The 13,853-nt window shown below is 48.0% G+C and overlaps 1 protein-coding gene across 1 annotated transcript in view; it reads right to left on the minus strand.

The window, feature by feature from the left end:
* Window positions 1–7,681: 7,681 nt before the first annotated feature.
* The window catches only part of ACAP3 (ArfGAP with coiled-coil, ankyrin repeat and PH domains 3), a 91,447-nt gene continuing 85,275 nt past the window's right edge, over window positions 7,682–13,853 (minus strand). The window contains exons 22-24 of the mRNA XM_019511826.1: window positions 13,662–13,771; window positions 12,658–12,768; window positions 7,682–12,526 (exon numbers count right to left, since the gene is read on the minus strand). Of these exons, the coding sequence (XP_019367371.1) occupies window positions 12,379–12,526; window positions 12,658–12,768; window positions 13,662–13,771 (369 nt within the window). The 3' untranslated portion in view covers window positions 7,682–12,378. The remainder of the gene's footprint in view (window positions 12,527–12,657; window positions 12,769–13,661; window positions 13,772–13,853) is intronic.

A 13,853-nucleotide genomic window follows, 5' to 3' on the forward strand; every position in this document is an offset into this window, starting at 1 on the left:
AGAAAAAAATTGAAAAAAAAAAAAAAAAAAAACCCAAAAAAGGAGATTATTTTCTCCTGGTTAACTTGGCTCTTTACAGGGCTATCCTGGCTGTTGAGTAAGCTCTTTGGTCTGGGATGTGGATACAAGAGCCAGCAGCAGAATAAAAATGCTGCGTGCTCTGTAAGTGTGTGTTGGTTCAGGGAGGCAGATTTCCAGAGCTTCCTTCAGCAGCTGAGCCCAAGCGACCTGGCCCACCTCGCCAGCCAGCTCCCCGCTGTGCGCGCTCGCAGAGCTTTGGTAGCTCGAAGCTGCCTCTCCAGCAGAAGGACCCTCAAGAGGAGGCGAGGTGCTATCTGCAGGAGTGGCTGAAGTGTAAGCTCCTCCGGTTGAGTTTTTCGGGATTGTTGGATGCCATGTGCGAAAACTCCCGGAAGATGTCAAGGTACGTCGCATCTCCTGCAGAAATACACAGGAGACAAGTTAGGCTCCAGGCTTATCCCTTCTCTTCCTCCGATGCCTTCCATGCCTGGAACGTGATGTGCTCAGTGTGTCTGACAACCAGGCCTGCGACACCTGGGCTGGAGGGATATGGGAAGGGCCAGAATGACCTCTCAATGTTTCAAGACAAAGTCCACGAGAGAAAAAAATAGAGCCCAGGAGTCCTGGCTCTTAGTCCTGCAGGAATAGTCACAAGATTGTGTTTTGTAATGGTTTGTTTCTAAAGCTGGCTAGGCCCACGTTTTATCGGGGGACTCTTGCTTCTCCAATAATTTTGGAAACATTCCCCTTCCTAATGCCTTGCCCTGTCTTTTAAGTGTTTAGACCCTGGAGCCAGTAGGCAGCTGGGCAAGTGAAAGGAGCCAGATGGGCCACCTTGTGCCTTGACATCCCATACTACTCCCCAGCACATCACAGAGGAGCATAAATTTCCCACTACTGGCTCTGCCATTGCATGGCGCTGTGATGTACAGGGATCAGCAATAAGGTAGTAGGTTACTCACTCTCCTTGACCTCTCTTTTGGTTGCTGGACTGGATGGAGGCTGTTGGGACAGAGGGCACTTCAGTCCATGAACACCATAACTGTCAAATGGCAGCACCAAGGCAGGACCACGGTCACATTTGCAACTCAGGAGGTAAAATATGGCTATTCCCTCAGCAACCCTCAAAGCCCCCCATGGTGCACAGATTCTGCACCACCATCCCAGAAAAATCATTAGGTGCCCACATCCCGTTAGCAATCCCAGCACATGCATGTCCTTTGCTCCGTCTGGTGGGACAATTTTGGCCTAGACCAAGCCACTATGTTCCATGCTTGGCGTAGCAATGTCCCAAGGGGAAATGATAGGGTCTCCCCTGGTCCCCTCCTCATAAGGTACTTCCCGTGGACCCAGTGGGCTTACAGCAGTGTCACTGCAACAGGGAGCTGAGCCATCTTGCTGTGGCCCGGCACAGGGGATGTCCCCCGTTCTGGCCATTTCCTACCTTGACAATGGCAGAGTGTGTTTAATTGTGCTGGTTTAGGTAAGGCTTGACCCTGGCTTCCAGCCACTCAGTGGCATTCAGAAGTCAAGCCAACCTGCACCCACTCAAGCCAGAGCATCTAGAGACATAAATCCCATGCAGCACGTGCTGGTGAGCTGCACCGGCTGCTACGTCCCTTTGGGAGATGCAGCCTGTGCTCCTCTTTCAGCCAGGCCAGCTCCACCAGCTAGTGGTTGAATCAGGAGCCAACCTACCCCAGCCTTTCTGAGAGTGGCTAAACCCTTAGAGGGGGATAGACCAAGACAGTGGTCAGTCACAGTATGGAGTAGCGTTGGGGGGGAATTAAAAGGAATTGGGCAAAAGGTTCTTGTCTCCTTGCTCCATTGTGCACCCATGTAGCATATAGAGACAAACTAGTGGCTTGGTTCACATTTAAGTTTCCAGGAGCCAGTAATGCTGGTCAGGAGTGACACTATCAACCACTAGCTCATCATCACATCCTCAGGCCTCAGTAGGGTCCATCTTTCTCTGTAGTGGAGGAGGGCTCCTGGGATTTTGAATACAAACTGATTGATAGAGCAGCCATGCTTTCCAGAGCTGCTTGGAGGCGGGGGCTTGAGCATATGACAACAGGGAGGGAACGTGGCACTTAGGTTGCTCATTTCTTCAGAAATGCCCTGGTTAGCATTATATGTTTACCGAGACCAAGAGCTCTTCAGGGCAGAGGCTGCCTCCTTGCTCTTTGTAAAGCTCCCAGCACAAAGGGATTTTTGTCCTCCCTAACTGGGATCATAGGAAAGTAGGGCTGGAAGGGACCTCACAAAGTCATGCAGTCCATCCCCTAAACACAGTCAGCAATACCAATAGTGAACTATAACCATAATGTGGGCTTCATTTTCAGCCAGATTTGGACTGTTTTGCACTGCCACTGGTTAACAGGTACTACGAACATATTTTTTTCATGCCTGGTACTGAATAGACCCTGCTGCCTTCAGCATAACAGACCATATAATAAACACCAAGTTCAACAGTTTAAGGGCCTGGGGTAGCTTGACATAGCTCCTCTGAAATCACTTCTGATTGTGCTGCGTTCTCATTTACCATGAAGTCTCCAAAGTGACTGCCCAGACCCAGCTACAGTTTCTGTCTTGTTTGCATCCCCTGAAAAAGCAGGGTGAGCACTGACCTTGGATAAAGTGGCTGCCACCAATAATCTTTTTTATTTTTTCCATCCCACTCAACAAAAGTGCCTGCCCTGAAAGGAAGGAAGGAAGGAAGGAAGCAAGGAAGGCAGACATTTCCCCCTCCTCACTCATAGGCAACATAATCTTTTATTTCCTTCATAGGAAAATAACTAACTCTTTAAGTGGCTGGGGTCATTTTCTTAGAAAGGAGACGCTAATGCACTGAGTATGTGTGGTAATAACAAGGGAGGCATTGTACCAGCTGAGTCCTTGGAGCCAGAATGGACCAAAAAACCCCAGCTTCAGGAGAAGAGTCAATATGCAAACTGTTCAGCAGCTAATCAGAAGACTGCTGCAGAGATCCTGTGATGATGGGCTAGAGAGTGACAAGGGGATAAGAGAGACATTGGAACAGATGTTGCATTTCAGGAGCAATAATGGAGAGCATGGGAGAATATCACTCCTTGGCAGGAATGTCTGAAGAGTGCATTCTGCAGCTACCTAAAAATCCTATTCCAAGTCTGCTCTATCTTCATGGTCTTTATTTCTTTGGTGGAGAACACATCAGTGTCACAGCAAAACAGAGCTACTAGACAAACATATTCAAGCAAGAAACTGTTGCAGTCAGCCATTTTCCCAGTACATCTACTAAGTATTGCCTGACTATCACTAACGGGCTAGAAGGTGGCCAGATTGGATCAGGGGAAAAGTCCCTCCACACCCAGGAGCTCTCAAGTGGTGCAGGTGCTGGCCTTTACTACCTCTCCAGCCCCCACTTAGCTGTGATACAAGAGTGGTGGAGGGGTCAAGGAGGGAATGTGGCTGAGGTCTCAGGCAATGCGCAGTTGGTTTATAGTCCTACGAGATTGTAGTCAGCTGACATAATTTAGAGCAGCTCCCAGGCTATTCTTAGCCATGCCAGGGCTCTGGATGGTACAGATCCTTCCTCTGAGCTTTAGGAAGCCATCACTAAATTCCCAACAGGCCCTTTTCTTTTTGGAAGTACCAAGCAGCTTCCAAAACAATCCAAGCAAAAAAAGACCTTGGAGTTAGCATTTATTCCCCCTGGCAAGTCCTGAGTTAGCTGCAGCCACTTCCTTTTTTGAGTTCCCCCAAGTCCAGATTCCCCTTGCACTTTGTATCCTATCATCGGTACTTGTGCAGAGGTGTGCAAGACTCCTGCCAAATCAGAATGACAGCCTTGAGCAGGCATTTGGCACAGGTGCGAACAACCTCATTATGTGCGAGGCAGGAGGCATCAGGCCCCCTGTGCTCCTCCCTGGTAGCAGATGGTGTTTCTCTGCACGGACCCTGGGGCAAACCAAGGAGCGGTGACTTCCAATTTCAGCACATCCTGGTAGATGTCTTGGAAAGAACATTCTGTCATCGCTAGCACAGGAGTTGCCACATCAGACCAGACCAGCGACCCATCTGGTCTGGTAGCCTGTCACCAACAAAAAACAGTGATAGATGCTTCAGAGGAAAACGCTTCACTCCTCTAAAGCACCTAATCCTGCCCGTTTTTATCTCAGAGGGGGATATTTCTTCCTGCCCCCTGCACATGAACCGAGAAGCAGTGATTTCCAACAGCTCGGTTCACGTCAGGACTCCAGGACATCCTGTCACTAAGAACCAAGGAGGAGGGTCCTGGAAAAGACTTCCAGTAGCCTATCTGCTGCATGATGCTTTCTCCCACAGCTAGTGATGCAATCCAGGAAAAGCATGGAACTGAGTATGTTTCGGGGCAAAATTGCACCTTGTTCGCGATCACCTTGAAACCAGGAGCTCAGTTCTCCATAGGTATTTCCCAGTGAAATCAAAGGAACCATTCCCATGGACTGCATTGCTAATTGAATCATGCCCACATGTCCATATCTATCTATGTATCTATCTATTCTTATTCATCTACACAACTCATGCTTTTGCAAACTGCAAAATTATCCAGGTCAGTAATATTCCACAGGGTCCAATCAATTCCACAGGTTAACTATACCTTCCCTAGGTACTCAGATGCTCCCATTTTTTGTCATAATGTCTTTATAATTATCTGAGCATTTCTCAGTCTTCAACACACTTATCCTCAAAACACCCCTCTCACATACGGAAGTCAAGTATCCCCATTCTATAAATGGGGAGCTGAGACCTAGAGGAGTGAGTGATTTATTCACCATGACACAGTGCAGACCTTGAAGGCAGATCTCCCAAGTCCTATGCTAGTGTCCTGACCATTGGACCATCCTTCACCTGCGTCCGAAGCACTTCAGCTGTGTTGGCAGGGGATAGAGCCATTCAGGAATCGTGGTGGATTTGATAAGCCTAAAGATCTTTCCAGTATATCCAACTGCAGGATCCTTCTGCATAAATCCACTCGTCCAGCCTGACTGCTATGAGCACAGTTTTTAGAGACCTATTTGCCCTTCTGGGGGAAGTGAAGATACAACTGCAACATGGCTCCAGCTGCTCTAAGAATGATCCTTCCTTCTTTTTTCACGGGTTCACTGGGATCGGACATGGCCATGCCACGAGTGCTGCTGTTACCGTCTCAAAACTGCATCCTCTGGGCTGTCGACTGTGTGCCGTAGCGCCCACACCACCCCAGCCCCCTCTAAGCGTGATGAAACGCAGGAGGTCAGGATGAGTTTTACCAAAGGTACCTGCAATTACATTATCTGATGGAAAACAGAAGGCAACAGCACAATGGCTCAGGGCACCAGCCTGGGGGTAGGAAAGCAGGGTTTATCTGCATTGTCCTTTTACAGGGGCTGATCCTCTGCTGGATAAGTTAAATAAGTACTTTGAAAAGACATTGTCAGGGATATTTTGAGCCTGTCATCTTTGACCCAGTGTTCCTCTCAAGCTCCTTAAAACCATGATGTTATCATAGGACCGTGCCATGGAGGCGTCATGCAGAATATTTATGTGCCTTTCTTCCATCCTTTTTGCTGACACAACTCAGGGCATGGGCTGCAGTGGAAAAATCGGAGGTTGAAAGGGTTTACTATATCCTAGACACAGCTAATGCAGAAAATAAGGCAAGAGACCCAACATAAATAAAACAAGCCCAAGCAGAAAGAGGCAAGGAGTTTATCTAGATTTTTATTAACAGTGTTTCAAGAGACAATAGCGGGGGGGAGGAGAGAGTAAAAGCAGACACCATGGCAACGGTTTTAAAATTGTACAAAGATCATAACATACAGAATATTCAGTTCCATAGTTATACTCAGTACAGACTGTATAGGCAAAGGGGAAATAAAAAAAAGTGTTACAAAGTTTGTACTGAAAGCAGGCAAGTGAAGGAGGTTAATATGCTAGAGCGTATTTACAGCAAGTGCAAGTCCCTTGTACGGCAGCCCCGGCCCTTCGCGCTTACAGAGCCTATAAAACAACCACATCTAGCAGCTTTGACTTGGCTGAGAGAGCCTCTTTCTTTCGGTGCTGTTTAGATAGGAAGTGATGGGACCCGGAAAGAAGCCAGCTCGGCTTTGCTTTTTCACCAGTGGCTCACAGGCCCTCGGTCATTGCTGCCAGCTTGCCTACGCTTGCCACGACAAAAGCCGATTCCCCTGTAATTCCCACCTTCCTCATCTACGGCCATGGGTCCAACACAGAGGAGTCACAGGACTGGGAAGACGCACAGTAACATTCAGGTGCTGCTTGATGAATGCTATAAATGGACACCAACTGAGATGGTTTTATACAAATGAGGGTTGATGGAGCTGAAGGGGGAGGCCTGCCACCTCCCGCAATGCGACTTAGTGGAGCACAGGACCTACAAATTATAAACCATTCTGTCTAGCTACGGCAAAGGTGCTGAGCTGAGCTGCATCTGTGGTGCTTGAGGCCGCTAGCTTGGCTGACCTTCCCAGCCATCCATACATTTGCTAAGGGCCCCTACACCGTCACAGCCATGACTCTGCCACGTTTAGGAACCAGGGGAGCTCCCTTTGGATTTCCCCCTGCCCACCCTGCCCTCGAATACCTGGCTGTGCCTGACTGCCCCATTTTCCCACTGACTATTCACTGAGCATCATGCGAGCCTTTCCCCCAGGCGAACCGTCCATAATGCAGTGAGGAAGCAACGGCAGACTTCAGGGCTTTGACTGATATGCATCACGTTCCTATGGAAACAGCACTTTGTATTTTGGTTTCTATTTTTATTTTTTTCCCTATCCTTTCACACTCCCACTCTCCCTCCCTCGCCCCGTTTGGTCCCCTTCCCTGCTGTCACACCCATCAACATCACATCATCCTGCGCACGCACCCATTCACATGCACAAGTTGGTCACCAGCTGATCAGCGACTGAAGCTCACTTGAGTCTGCTCAGTCTTTTTGTTTTGCCTTTGGTTGAAAGCCATTATGCCCAGGGGTGCAGAGCAGGAACCCTCTGCAGACTGGAGCCACGGGTCACTCCCAGCTGGAATTATGGAAGTAGACAGCCACGGCTGCGTCGATTCAGCTGGGGGTACTGCACCTCTTGCTTTCCAATTCATTTCTTTATGAGTTTCCATATTTCAACTCTCGCATAAATAATGCCAATGATCACCAGGCTGAGGTGCTGCAAATCTCACAGAATCTCACATTCTTAGTCTCAGCTCATTGAATCTCGTTTTCTGCAAGCATCAGCATTTCTGAATTTTTCCCCTTTACACGATTACTGCAAGTGCCAGAGACCCAGAATATCCCCATTACCATTTGAAATAAATATTAAAGTAATATAGGGGGATAATTTCTCTGGTTTAGATAGAAATTTACATCCGTTCACGGAGCGAGCAACTTCACAACCTTCCAGCCCATTGCTTCCACCCAGCTGGGAATTAGAGATGGGCCCCAGAGGCAAAACTGTTTCATAGTTTCTAGTTTCATAGTTTCTAGGGTCAGAAGGGACCTGAGTAGATCATCTAGTCCGACCCCCTGTTGAACCACAGTTTTGGTTTGTCCCATTATAAGGATGGGCTAATTGGCAAAACATGCTTCAGACCTAAAATACATCAAAAAAGCCTGAGAGTCTTCAAATCCAGGCTTAGGGTTGGGGCCCACCTTCATGTACACGATACTTGGGATGTTGCTTTCTAGACAAAGGCAAATCTATTAATGAATATTAATATTAATTGTAGTTGCAGCCAAGTTACTGTCAGGTAGGTATTAGGTAACATGTAACGTCTTTGAAAAGAAGAGTTGGAAGGAAGAACGAAAAGGGCGAAATTTTGGCATTAGATAGTGCCAACAGGATTGTACAACACAGAGAAATACATCCCTATTTCAAGAAGAAAGAAACCTAAGTGACTTAATGTCTAGACTTCCCTGTAGCCTGACTAGCCTTTTGCTTTGCTGAAAACAAACTTTATGTACAATTTTCCCTCTGCCCTGACCCTCCCAAATCTCCAAATTTGTGCATACACACACGCGCGCGCACACGCACGCACACACACACACATACTCCAAGAAATAAATACATAAACATGGGGGAAAAATTGATAAATGCCTCTTAGACATTTCTTTTTCCTGGAGAACTTTTTGTTTTAGAAACTCAAGGATTTGTTTAGTGTTATACTGTCTTTCAAGCTGCAAGGCGTCACGTGCCTCACAATCCATGTAATGGAAAAATAAAGAAAAGGAAAAGAAAAAAAAGACGGGGGGAGAGAAGAGGTGGATTTAAAAAAAAAAATGCCCTAGCCACGTTAAAAAAAAATCCTGACATTAAATACAGCCAAACTGTATTGAATAAAAATTGCACTAGTCCTCTGGGCGTATCAATAATAAATTAAATACTTAACAAATTTCACCAATTAAAAAAGACAGCACAAAATCCATAACAAAAGAACATAAAAAAAACCCCAATACTGTAAGTAGGAAAAGTGCACAAAGTTGCTTTATACATTGAATCTAAATAAAGTACCAATACATTTTAAATAGATAAATTGTCTTGACAGACGCACTGCTTTTTGCTTCAGTATTTACATATTCTTTAACCGCGTGTACCTCGGCAGTGAGAGAATCCAAGCTTATATGTGCCAAACTGTACAGAGTTTCTATATTGTTCTCATGAGTCGGTAACGCTGACTGTGAAATAAAATGGCCTGGACTGGAAGCCTCGCCTTCGGTTCTGACTGGTTTATAGAAAGGATCTACCAATATATTTCTAACTCCTGTCAAAGAGATGGAAAGCTGATCAGGGCCATTTAACACGCACTACATGAGAGCGCCATTTCACTACCGTGATGAGTTTTGTGAATGCTGAGCAAGAGCAGGAATGTTTCCTACTAAGATGTTTCTTATTCCTTTTCCAAGATTTTGAAGCACCCTGACATGTCCTGGTTTTGATTCAGTATTGTCTTTTTCTGGAGGAAGACATGGCTTGGGGAAAACCACGTCCCGGCGGAGATATGTCTGAAATTGCGCAGATTGGTCTTTCAAATGGGATGGGATGATCAGCTAGCCTGAGCTGCGGAGGGTCCTCCTAGTTCCTAACTCAAGAAACGCAGCAGGTTTTTGACTACCTATGGGTGGATCCTGCTTTATCCTGCGCACGCTGAGTCCATAAGTGCTTTGCGAGATTGGGCTAGAAGACTCAGGACAGGTGTGCCAGTACCCCTGCTGAAGTTAAGTGTGTGGCTTGCTGCGCTGGGGGCAGAGTGGTCCACAATTCATATTCTTTCACTGTACGGTGAAGAGCAGGGAGGCAGCTGGGCAGCCCCTTACGGCATAGAAGCTCTGCAGAAAGGAGCCTCTTTTCAAGCAGAGACTTCCATGCTGAGGGGCAGTGAGTCCGTGGGTTTGCTCAACAAGCTCCTGATCTTACTCACGCTGGAGTCAACAGCAGAAGTCCCACTGGTATTGATGGGAGCAGACTCGGGCTACTAAGTAGGAAGTGTCAGAGGAAAGAGTCATACCGAGTTCAAAGGGGCCTGCCTGTTTTATGGATGAGCTGATGTTTACAGGGTCAGATACCATCCCTCTTCTACCCTTCTCGAGTCCCTGAAAATCAATGAATACAGGAGGTGGGTGGGTCCCTCCTTGCTGCTGTTTGTGACTCAGTCTTAAGGCTAAGATGACAGCACGTTACAAAAATAGATGTGGTAATGGATTTTCAAGGGTTTATGCAGGGTGGGATAGGATTGCACTTGCGCATCCTAGTCCACTTAGATGTCTAGTTGACAGGAATCTGGCCTGAAGTGTTTTGCAGAGGGAAGATGACTTTCTTGGTGGAGGAGTGCTGAATAAAAGCTTTGGCACCGTACTGAACACAAAGCAAGTCTGAGCTTGTCTTGAACTGAGGGCAGAGCAGATAGCAAATGAAGGACAGCATTTAGCACCACGAATTACAAGCCTACGTACCAATGCCTTTTCTCTGAACTGCAGTGGTAACCAGTGACCACACACAATGCTGCAAGCAGTCCTGGTGAAGCCAGTGGGTGTGATGTCTCAGTATGGAATAGTAAAGTCTGTGGCATGTGGCCTCTGCTATGGTCCAGAAGCCCATTGCAAAGCCTTTGCTCAGTGCTGACCTAGGAAAAAGTCCTGAGGGAGAAAGGATTGCTTGGCTGGCCAAGACTGGGCGCTGAGTGATTCAAGGTGGCAAGCTATATACTCTGGGCCCCACCAAAGGCAAATGGCAGGAAGTTACAAGGAATACATAAAGGCTGAAGGGTCAAGTAATCCAGCCTTGTTACATAAAGAGCACAGATGTGGTCTCTGTGCCCTGTGACCCAAGGATGAATGCGCAGATGGAGAAGATATAGCGCAGGACAACAGAGTCTGAACGAGGGCTTGGCTTGTTTTTGTCCAGATTCAAAGTTTGGTCAAAGCAGCATCCACAGGGTTATTCTGAATCTATAGCACGTGGGTTTAACTGAGATGAGAACAGGGCATGGGCATCCCATGATCCCAACGGGAAGACAGGAAAGAAGCCATGAGACCAGTAGAAACCCAGGAAGCGGGTGGCCCAAATCCAGAGGCATAGCCCTAGCCAGCCTCCAAGGATCCAGTGGCAACACTTTCATTGCCTTCCAACAGAGCAGGATCCAGCCCTTAAGCTGAAAGGGGGAAGGAGTTTCTTTGCTATTGCAGTGTTGGTGGTGTAGCACTGACTGGCATGGTGGCTGCTGACGTGTGTAGCATCCAAGGGCCAAGAGCGACCAGCAGATTGTGTGCGTTACCCTGGGCAGCAACCTGAGAGGAGCTGGCATACAGAGAAAGGCTTTTAGTGAAGTAGTAAGTCATGGGAAGAGGAAAGTGTTGTAGTGTATCACAGCTAACCTCACAGAGGGGACAGGAACTAGGGGCATCTTCCTGGCTTCTTGTGCTCCTCACTCAGATCCGGATCCTCCGCAATCCCAAGCTCTTCCTGTGAAGCACTAAGAGCCCCTAGACACCACTGACTTCAAAAAAAAGGCAGGTGAGGGCACTCAGCACTTTACAGGCCTGGGCTCGTAGAGAGGCACAGCCAGGCTTTGCATGGTAATTCACAGTCAGAGGCAGAGGGCAGCCAATTTTACACCCGATCTCTTAAGCCCTCCAAAGAAATTACAGCACGGGCACCATGTCTCTGCAGAGACACCACGAGTGCCCCAAAAACACAGCCCATAAAAAAGAACCAAAGTGCTCCCAGTAAAGAGCAGGTCCCCACTCCAGCAAAAAAAGGAAACAGAACCACACAAAAACTGTCCCACTGATCAGCGGGATCAAGGAAACCTGGATTCCCCGGCTCTGCTGTGGAGATGCCCTGCTCGCATGCATCACCATGAAGGACGACAGCATTTAGCAACACGCATGCAAGTAGAAATCCCTTTCACAGAAATGCTAAGTAGGAAATCTGAAGTGACCAGGAAAAAAACCCCAGATGCTCACGTTAATGTTTGCAGGTAGCCACTCAGGCGGTGGGAGCCTGATTTGATTTCTGTTCCCTGGCACAACGCCCATCGCCAGCGACGAGCCTCTCCTAACCTCAAAAAATGTGCACGGCTGCTTCCGTTACACTCAACAGATCGTATCCTAGTCCGGGAAGCAGATGAGCTATGGCTTTGACCAGCTAGCTACCACCAGCTAAAAAAAGGGAGCTTTGCTGGTATAAACCTGAGAGCATATAAGGTCTCTCATTCCTACCCCTTCTATCGTGTCCTTCTGTAGCAAAGGACCATCACCCCCAGTTGGCCTGTTCCAGACTGAGTCCAGGCTTTAGCATTCTGACCAGACCCGGCAGCTTCCAAACCTTGTGGTCATCCTATGGACAACGAGCATTTCAAGTTGCTGACCACCATTGGTAAGAGAGGGCTCCAGCAAGGGAATCCTTCCCAAACAAACTTTGTTCACACGGTAATTCAGGGTACGGTCAATCTAGACCGCTGGAGATAGACAACAGGTTCTGAACACAGCATTCACTCGTAGCGTTGGTGATTTTCTTCTGGCGTTACAGGATTTTCTTTTTATTTCTTTTACACTAAGCTCCAGTCTCGTGCACTCACTGCACACCCAAACCCACGAGCCACAGTCTGTGGTACGCCCTGAATAAGCTCCTACGTGAAAATAACCATCCTGTAGTCAAGCATGACAATTATACGCTAGCCAGAAAGGCCCCTCTCCCTCCTGTGCGGAGCTTGACCTATCTGCCGTAGGCATCAGAACGAGGCCAATCTGCAAGAAACACCAATATGCCAAGGGTGGGGCTCCGTGGGCTTCCCTAAATTCAGCCCACTCAAGATGGAAAGGGGAGGCAGGGGAGGGAGTTGTCACTAACACTCATCTATATTAAGGCTGATGAACTCCTGTATACACTTCCTGTACTGGAGCTCAGTGGGGCTGTTGCTGGGATATTGACCTGGTTGTCCAAAGGGGCCCTCAGCTTCTCTCATTTCCTCATTCATCCGAGCCAGACGCAGCCTAAAAGGAGAAAGAGGAGGAAGGTTTTAGTATCTTTTGCTACCTGGCATGGATCTCCTATTGGTCTCCATCCTAAATCCACCTGTCAGCCTCCGCTTGTGCAAGCAACGGGAGATTGGGGTCACACTTACAAGGTGACTATGTCTGCATTGGCCGCCTGGACTGCAATGCTGAGAGGGTCCTGCCCATCCTCATCCACTGCATGCTGGTTGGCTCCCCGCTTTAGGAACAAGCAGACCTGGCTGCAAAAGGGAAAGCAAAGATGTCAGAGCAGATGCATCAATCCCCAGTGGAGATCCAACACTCATGATAGCCACACTGGAAGCAACAGCGAGGCACAGGGCCTCTCCCAAGACATTCTGCTCTCTCTGCAAGAGAAGGCGCTCTCTCTCAGGTCAGGAGACAGGACAAGAGGAGAGCAGAGCTGGGGCCCAGCAGGTCTCTGCATGTGACTGTGAGAATGTGGACAAGAAACCCTCCCAGCCTAGCCCAGGTGGCAGGTGTCACAACTGCATGCCCATGGCAGCTGGGGAGAAACAAAAGCCCTGGTGACACATAAGCCTGTGCACAAGGGTGGATTCTACCCTATGGGATATGGGATTTGAGGAGCGCTGACAATCACATTGTTTAATTTCACTCCCAACCAGATACTGCACAACCAGACACTCCATTGAAACATCAGCATTGCAAGACTGGTACAGTCACCCGGAAGAGCAAAGACATGGGAGCAGAGAGAGGGAGGAAAACAAACACATCACTGAAAAATGCTGGGTGAAAACAGCAGAGACTGGAGAAAAACAGCAAGTGCAGAGAGCAGATACCTAACACAGTAGAGAAAGGGGAAAGAAAGAGTGTAATAAATAAATGCATGCTTTGGATAGGGGTCTGGTTCTCATTTATATTGGTGTAAATCAGGCGCAACTCTGCTGAAGTCAACAGAAAGACAGGAAACAGGGCACCCACTTATGCCAGCCTGCCTGTTTGGGAGACACTGGGTTCTTTTGTCCCAAACACACACAAGCATTTGTCTCCCCCTCAGTTGATTCAGCAAAGCCCAGGTCCTGCCTTGGCTCTCAGGTTTGGTCCTGAAGCCCTGAGCTCTGAAGTGTGTTAGCACAACAAGAGAGGGGCTTACCCAGTGTGGCCCAGGTATGTGGCATGGTGCAGAGGAGCCCGGCCCCGTATATCTCTTTGGTTAACATCTGCTCCATTCTGGAGCAAGAATTCACAGGCTATCAAGGAGCCCTGTTGAGAAAAGGGAGAGAGAAGTTGTGCCGGGTTCTGCTCCAATGCTGGACCTGAGGGTAAAGGCCAACGTGGCTCCAAG

Source organism: Gavialis gangeticus, unplaced genomic scaffold (genome assembly GCF_001723915.1).
Source record: "Gavialis gangeticus isolate Ggan-Ray unplaced genomic scaffold, GavGan_comp1, whole genome shotgun sequence".
Taxonomy (NCBI): Eukaryota; Metazoa; Chordata; order Crocodylia; family Gavialidae; genus Gavialis; species Gavialis gangeticus.